General features: G+C 38.0%; 1 protein-coding gene and 1 non-coding gene across 2 annotated transcripts; one reads left to right on the top strand and one right to left on the bottom strand.

The window, feature by feature from the left end:
* Positions 1-393: 393 nt before the first annotated feature.
* Positions 394-464, bottom strand: TRNAG-GCC. Its single transcript has one exon. It is a non-coding gene; the product is annotated as a tRNA-Gly (tRNA).
* Positions 465-3,033: 2,569 nt separating this feature from the next.
* On the top strand, positions 3,034-5,154 carry LOC109218753 (xyloglucan-specific galacturonosyltransferase 1-like). The gene has a single exon (XM_019383138.1). The coding sequence runs from the start codon at positions 3,150-3,152 to the stop codon at positions 5,067-5,069; it is 1,920 nt and encodes a 639-aa protein (XP_019238683.1). The 5' UTR covers positions 3,034-3,149; the 3' UTR covers positions 5,070-5,154.
* The last annotated feature ends 3,509 nt before the right edge of the window (positions 5,155-8,663 follow it).

Below are 8,663 nucleotides of genomic sequence, written 5' to 3' on the forward strand. Positions count from 1 at the left end.
GCTGCAAAACCGGTGCCATAAACTTAGATCTGGTCGCAAATCGTAATTGATTTTAAAGGAGTATAGGGCAACTTGCGGCACCTTACTGCCTAAAAAAAAAAAAAAAAAATTGAGGCCATCAAAAATAATTTCCTTTCTAAAATTTTGAACGCCGTAAGAGCGGCAGTGGCCAATCTGATCTCTTCAAGAAAGCTAAAATATAACAAAAGAAACATTTGACTGATGATTGTAATCTTCAACTCCTACTAGTTGCAGACTGCAAATGAGGGGAGAAACAAAAGAGCTGGAAGGAAAAAACGAGAGCTCGGATGCACAATCTTTTCATCTTAAGTCAGATGTGTGTGACGGCCCCATCGTTCACCATTAGTGCGAAGTAACTTCATCGCCCTCGAATGCACCAGCCGGGAATCGAACCCGGGTCTGTACCGTGGCAGGGTACTATTCTACCACTAGACCACTGGTGCTTCTTGTATAAGGTTTATTTGAGATACTAATAGTAGCTGAACTGTATAATGCATGAAGTCATCCACCCAGATTTTGGTTAAGTTTATTTCACGTAGACCCATTTTCTTTTTCCTTGTTTTACTTTTAAGTATGTAACATTTGAATGATCTGTGTTTTTTAGCAAACATGGCTAAAAAGTATTCTTTCCTTACGTATCAGTTCCAAACAAGTTGGAATCGGCTATATGAATCTTCACTAACCATGATTCAAAATGGATATTATGATATTGGTACATCCCAATGCTTATATTTACACCAATTAGCAATGTCATTGTAAAGATGAACATTCATCATAATACCAAATATATCACTGGGAGAAGCTCAGCTAGGCACGCGTCACATCAGCTTCCGACCCCAACTTGAGTTTGGGATTGACGCGTAATTGTCGTTATTGTTGTTGTTTTCTTTACAAGTTTCTAATAGGAGCGTGGAATTACCACTACCAGCCTAGGTATCCTCCTCACATGAACATAAAATTATCACTAGCTGAACCACCTTGATGACCTAGATGAAGATTGAAGAGTATGACACATTTCCAACCAACCTTATATGATAGGCTAAGTGTTAGCCCCTTGACAAAGGTACTCGGCAGGTGTGGGTTGTGACAAGTATTTTCATGATGGACTTGGCACGCAACCTAAAAATTGGGACAACATCATGACGGGCAGCTCGGCATGACGGACTATGCGGGGTTTGACAAAGGCACCTTGAACGGAAGCAAGGCACATTTTACTTAAACGTGCGGGTTGGCGAAACAATGGCATGGCGAAACAATGGCAAGGCGAAGCCATGTCAAGCAGGGGCAAAGACATGGCAAGGCAAGGCAAGGCAATGCGGGACAAGCAATGGCAATTGATGTGGGCAGATTTGATCAAGTTGGGGGCGACTTGACATGAGCGGGCAGTTGTGGCAATAAACGTGTGCGGCAAAGTCAGCGGGTGACGAGCAATGGCCATGATATTGGCGCGGAGCAGTGTCAAGGGCAAGGCTGGGCGCAATGCCAGCCTTGGGCACAAGGCAGTTGGTCGAAATTGGCACATGCTGTGCACAAGCAGTAGTTGGAAAGCATGTGCAAAGTACATGGGAAGCAGTTGGCAGTTGCAACCTCTCCCAAGACATGCTGATCATGGCCTAAAAATGTGCTCACATTTTTGTACATTGTCCTAACTTGTTTGCCCATCAGTTGGGGCTTGTCAACTGATTGTAGCCTATAAATATGTGCCTAGGTTGTCTAAAAACGGGCAGAACTTAGCTTTTGTGCATTTGTGAAGCCAAAATCGTCTAAGTCATTTCCTAAGGGTGGGAAAATTATTTTGGGGCAGGGAATTAGGGAATTCTTTGTCTTGGCCATAAGGTTGGCTTTTGTGTTCTTGTATTCACATATTAATACGAATTGGGAAGAAATTCCTGTATATCGTGTGCCTTTATTTACTGTTTTGCTGCCTATTTTCATTCTAAGTTCAAAACCTCCCTAAATTAAAACTAAGTGTTGGAAAGGCTGAAATCAAGGCTGGGCTATTTATTGCCGCACGGAGGTGAACCTCGGGCAGAATTCGAGTGACATAAATCACCCCTGTGACACTAAGGAATATGGCTGGTCGCTTTCGCAACCCAAGGGAAGCCATTTCAGTCGCTGGTTAGTTGGCGTGACCCCGGTGGCATGGCTATCTTCATCACATAATTCGAGCAGAAAAACAATGAGTTCAGTTGAACCCGTAGAACCTATAATTTAATGCCCATCAATTTCCTCCGCCGGCTGCCTGCTAGGACAGATAGTATGTTGTGAGTTGGTGGATGACTAGGTCTCAGTTTACTTGTTCCTTCTTTTGCTCCTTGTGTATTTAGCTCCGGCATTGGATATTAGTTACTAACAAAATATTGATCAGGACAATTAACAAATCCTCATGGCCAGTCTCCATCTTTAAGTATAATAAACTCTACTCTTAATATCTATTTCTTTCATCAACTTTTTTAATCAGCACCTCCAAAACTAATTTCATGGAACTTATGTTTAGGTTTGGCTAGTGGTTAATGTTGTGTTCACATTATTTTTCCGTGTTCCATCATATAGGGACTTATTTACTTGTTATTGTTACTGCTTTCCATCTATTTTCGGGTTCTTATGTCGCTGTTATTATTTTATGTTTTCTGTTGATGGTACTGATGTATTTGTTTCTTTTGGTTTTCTTGAGCCGATGGTCTTTCGGAAACAACCTTTCTACTCCCTCGGTATAGGGATAAGGTTTGCGTACTCACTACCCTCCCCAGACCCCACTTGTGGGATTTCGCTGGGTTGTTGTTGTTGTTGTTGTTGTTGTTATGTTTAGGTTTGCTAAAAAATGTTTCGTAACCACTAGTAATGGTGGCATTATATATATACCATGTTCTTGACTCTTTATGATTTCGTAGCATGCAAAATATTATATAAAAGGGAATATTGACTTTTTCTTTGTTAATTCCTTCTGCTATATAAGTGCATTGGAACATATAAACGTGCCTGCATATATTGGGATTTTTCATGTTAGTACGTGCTGCCATGTTAAGCCAATTTCTTTGGGAAAAAATCAAACAAATAATAGCCACAATAGTAGAAAAGAAGAGCTGAAAAGAGAAAGATCAAGAAAATTTTGATTGTTAGCCAGCAAGATGGCAATTTCTGTTTCAAAGAAGAAAGCTAAGATTAACAAAAGAGTTGAACCTAAAGAACTTAGCTTTCTTTTCTCTTCTTTCTTAGCTAAACTTTTCTTCAGAATACCAACTATAGTCCTCATCTTGATTCTCATCTTCTTATGGTCCTCTTCTACTACCATTATTTCTGGTAAAGTTGTCCATATCTGCGTCTCATCTCGCAAACTCAACAATCTTTATTGCATTTCTGCTGGCACTGAACCTAATCTTGACACCCCGAGTTCGCTTCTCAATGGCACTTCCCCTTCCATTTTAGTTGATACGAAGCATACCCCGTCAAATGTTGTCGATGTTCTGCTAAAAGAATCTAGTCGTCTTGGCATTCCAACGCCAATGGTCAATGAAAGTTCCACATCCACTAATAATGTTGTCGATGATCTGCTAAAAGAATCTAGTCGTCTTGACATCCCAACACCAATAGTCAATGGAAGTTCCACATCAACTGATAATGTTGTGGATGTTTTGATACAAAAGTCTAGTTCTCTTGACATCCCAATTTCGCGTGTGAACGAGAGTTCCACATTCACTCCTAGTGAGAAACAAGAAAGTACAAGTGTATCTGTTAATTCTATTGCAGGAAATCAAATTCTTGCTTTCAGAAACAACATGGTTAAAAGTGGTGATGAGGAACTAGAGATGGCTTACAATGATGTAGAGGATCAATTGCAGGTGCATCGTTCGTGGGCTGCAACGAGCAAAAATCATACAACATGTGATGGCAGGGGAATTTATGTGTATGAATTACCAACAAAATTCAACAAAGACTTGGTAGCTCAATGTGCAGATATGATTCCTTGGGTCAATCTCTGCAAGTACTTCAGCAACGATGCAATGGGCGAATCGATACAGAAACTTGGCAAAGGGTGGTACCAAACACATCAGTATTCATTGGAGCAGATATTTCATTCGCGCGTTATGAATCATCCTTGTAGAGTATATAGTGCAGATGAAGCTAAGCTATTTTATGTGCCTTTCTATGGTGGATTGGATATCTTGAGATGGCATTTCAAGAATGTCTCGAACGATGTCAAGGACACGTTGGGACTAGACCTTGTAAGATGGCTAGAGTCGCAAAAACATTGGTTTCAAAAATCAGGTAATGATCATGTCTTTGTTTTAGGAAAAATTTCATGGGATTTCAGAAGATCCAGTGACACAAAATGGGGGAGTAGGTTCTTGGAACTAGACGAAATGCAGAATCCGGTTAAGCTCTTGATTGAACGACAACCTTGGCATGTTAACGACATAGGAATACCTCATCCTACTTATTTCCATCCACAATCGGACGATGATATAATAATGTGGCAGCTCAAGATCATCAAGTCAAATCGGAAAAGCCTCGTGTCCTTTGCTGGTGCAGCTAGGCCTGGTGCACCAGAGAACATAAGGTCAATGTTGATCAACCAATGCACTTCAACTAAAGATGAAGAATGCAAATTCTTGAATTGTAACTCAGGTAAATGTGACCAGCCCGAGTCGATAATTGAGCTATTCATGGAATCTGAATTCTGCTTGCAGCCTCCAGGTGATAGTCCAACACGAAAATCAGTTTTCGATTCGTTAATATCAGGTTGTATTCCTGTGATCTTTGATCCCTTTACCGCGTACTATCAATATTCATGGCATTTACCAGAAGATCATAGAAAATACTCAGTTTTCATAGATCAAGAAGATGTGAGAAATATGAAAGTCAATGTTGTTGAGAGGCTTATGCAAATTCCAGCTAAAGAAAGAGAGAATATGAGAAGGTACATAATATATGAGTTGTTACCTGGATTAGTGTACGGAGATCCAAAGTCTAAGATGGAGAAATTCCAAGATGCATTCTCTATAACTATAAATAATCTGTTTGAAAGATTGAATAAATTGGAATTATGACTGACTGACAATATAGATATGTTACATGTAGACTGTCAATTTTTGTTATTTCTATTTATTTATTTATTTTTGAGAATTAATAAATGTTAATTCTGTTTATTTTTTCTAGTTTCCCGAATAAACTAATGTTGTGAGAGCATTTTCTTAAGAAAACGGTTCCATAATTCAAACACACATGTTTAACAAAAAAATAATTTTTGTGGTCAAAACAAATAAAAGAATAACTCGGGTTTCTAACAACCAGTTACTTCATTTTTCTTAATATAAAAGAATAATAATGGAAAATAAGACTGAGAAAATAAGGAAATAGGAATCTTATTGATGATTGATGCTTTCTCCCAATAGGAAAGAACAAGATCTTTCAATGGCAGAGAATAATAAAAATATTGACATTTGATAATACTGCTTTATAGTTGTCATCAGGGGCGGATTTAGGGGGCGGAAGGGGACCCCTTCGCCAAAAAATTACAATGTATATATAAGGCAAAATCTGTTTTTTACCTCTATATATTAAGTTTTGAACCCCCCTTAAATAACTCAAAACTGTAGCTTAGTGGTCAAGGGGGTTCAAACCTTCAAGGGGAACTTATATAAGGGCACAGTTCGTAACTGCCTGCCTTATTTAATTCTTGTCCGTTAATAATATTTATTACATTAATTACCTATTACAATTGATGTTTTATACTTCAATATCACACAAGAGGGAGGTGATTTGTGTAGTGTCTAATTTTTCGCGTGCACACATTATAGAAGGACCTGGTTCTTCTATGTGTTCCTTAAACTACTATTGCAGAAATAATAAATGCGGAAAGTAAAGAACACAAGTATTTTTACGTAGAAAACACCCGGCTCAAAAGGTGAAAAAATCACGTCCTACTATCCAGTAGGATTTTCTCCAAACACTTCATTACAACTCCGAGCCAACAACAAATTTTACAAACTCTTGCAAACCTAAGGATTAACTCTAACCCTTATAGCAACCAGCCACAGGCTGTTGCGACTGCTTCAAGTTAACTCTAACTTGAACAATACAACTCGAGTTACAACCTCTTGCAAACCTAAGGATTAACTCTAACCCTTATAGCAACATGCCACAGGCTGTTGTGACTACTTCAAGTTAACTCTAACTTGAATGATACAACTCAGGTACCTAGTATAATTTGTTTCTAAGAAAGCTGAAAGGTACAACTCAAAACGCCTACTACACTTTGAACTCGAAATAAAGAAAGACACATAAAACTCTTTATCGAGCTGGTTCTTCAATCTAATTCGTGTAGCTTCGAGATCGCAATCTTAAATCTTACAGTAATTGCTCACAAAATGCATTGCTATTTTGCTCTCAATTTGTGCTTAACTTCAGTATGTGTGCATCACCTATAAAAGAAAACACAACCGATATATATAGATTTAGTAAATAAAGATTAACTAGAGCTCTAATTATTTACTCTTCCTTGGTGGAAGAGTTCTAGTCAACTTCAACTTCTAACTCTTCCTTATCTTGGATAGAGTTCTTTTCAAGTAAGGAGTCCTGCTCCTTATCAAATATGCAGCCTTTTAGTTCAGGGAATACCAGATATAACCACTTATAATTATCCCTTTCTCGTGCAAGACTTTTGCTTGATTTGTCTGTCACCTGTGTACACTGTTCATGGACCTGGTTCATGCATGTGTTCTTTTGTCAATCATCAAAACAAACTTACTCAGGCCAATAGTGAGTGATTGATGATAGCCAATAGCACATAATCAGGGATTCAGTTGGTTTCCTTCCATACTCGTAGTTGTTAATGCTCTTTCTATCTCTGTGGCTTTCAATATCCTTAATTATCTGTGTCTCGTACCTATTTAGCTACCGGGCACAATATCTTCGTAGACAATCTCGTGGGTATTACTCATACCTTCTTTGCACATCATTCTTCTTCATTGTTTAGACTCTCATACCACTTGTCATCATAATATTGGTCCATGTGTCAAAAAGGACCAAGGAAAAGAAGTTGATCTAGTGTTCAAAGTTTTTCTACTTCAAATTCAAACACTAGAGGGACTATATATATGAAAGAAGCATATCTGGAGAATTTGCAGAAATTTTGAAGAAATTCTCAAATATGGAAGAAGATCTTGTTCTCTTCTTTCTTGGCTAAATCGTTTGAATTGTTGTTCGTATTGAAAGAAGTCAAGATTGTCCTAAATTATTTCTATTTATACACCAAAAAATTCAAATAGAATTGTAGGAAATGTGATAAGACAGAACAGATTGTCCTAAATCGTTTAATTTTTACTAATCTACCTGTAGATTAGTAACCCAAAAAGTTTACATGTGAGAGGGGGACATTTTGCCTAACCTCTTCATTCTAATTAAGGAATGAACCACATCATTCCTATACAGATAAACTTCCCAGATAATAAAACCTATCAGGAAAGCTATGTTATTATAGACTAAAAGTAAACTAACACAAAAGTTAACTGAGGAGGACTCCTTTACAATGAATAAAGTTAGTGATCCCAAAAAGTAGCCTAAATGACTATACATGAATACTAAAGCTTCACTTTCTTGGTTTAATTCTGAAGGTAAGCATGCCCACTCGGTCCATCTTCACTATGCCTTTAACTTGAGTTGGCATGGATATAGTTGTATTGAAGATAGTTCTGTATTTGTTGAGTTAGCCAAAGTATCAGCGGCCATGTTGATTTCCATGTAACAATGATTGATCGCAAACTGCCCATGCTCCATTAATCTTCTGATTTTACTAATGGTTTCTTGAAGTTGCCAAGTTTGCTTTGATTCTTCCCTTTATCATATTCACCACAAGCATTCAGTCAGACTCAATACTTAGAGACAGAAACTGATTTTGAACACATCAAGTAATGCAAAAAAGAATGGCATTTGCCTCAGCTTCATTGTTCGAGCAAATTACATAAGAGATCTTTTCATTCTTATACACTATTTGAAACCTTATTGTGAGATTAAGGGTCATTGTTCAGTTGGCTTGATTGAAGACAATCATGTGTTAATTAGGCTGTCTTTATTGGAGGATTATGTTCATCTTCTCTCAAATCCAGCTTTTTATTTAAAGGCTCAATCAGACATGTGGCAGATGCGTTGTACAAAATGGAATCCATGGCGAACACCTGATAAAGAGACTCCAATTGACATAGCGTGGATTAGTTTTCCAGAACTTCCTCTAAATTTCTTTGGTAAGGAATGTGTATTTTCATTAGCTCGTGCAGTTGGTAATCCATTACATGTAGACCTAGCAACTCAAAATGGGACTAGACCTAGTTGTGCGAAGGTAAAGGTGGAAGTGAATTTGCTAGGTAATTTCCCTAAACGTATTAAGATTGTTGAAGAAGTTGATGAATCTGGGCTAGAAGAGTTAAAATGGATTAGGATTAAGTATGATTATATGCTTAAATATTGCAAGCCTTGCAAGAAACAAGGGCATAGTGAGGCAGAATGTTGGGTAATTCATCCTGAGTTACACAAGAGATTTGACGAAGATGTTGAGGATCAAGGCAAGGAGAAGACAGTTGTGGTGAGTACTGAAGCAATTGCTATAGCTGCGAATTCAACAAAGGTTCTATCAAGTGGAAAGGTGG

This window comes from Nicotiana attenuata, unplaced genomic scaffold (assembly GCF_001879085.1).
Source record: "Nicotiana attenuata strain UT unplaced genomic scaffold, NIATTr2, whole genome shotgun sequence".
Classification (NCBI taxonomy): domain Eukaryota; kingdom Viridiplantae; phylum Streptophyta; class Magnoliopsida; order Solanales; family Solanaceae; genus Nicotiana; species Nicotiana attenuata.

Excerpts from the sequence above, each read along its gene's own strand:
- LOC109218753 (XM_019383138.1), top strand. The coding sequence starts at position 3,150 with ATGGCAATTTCTGTTTCAAAGAAGAAAGCTAAGATTAACAAAAGAGTT.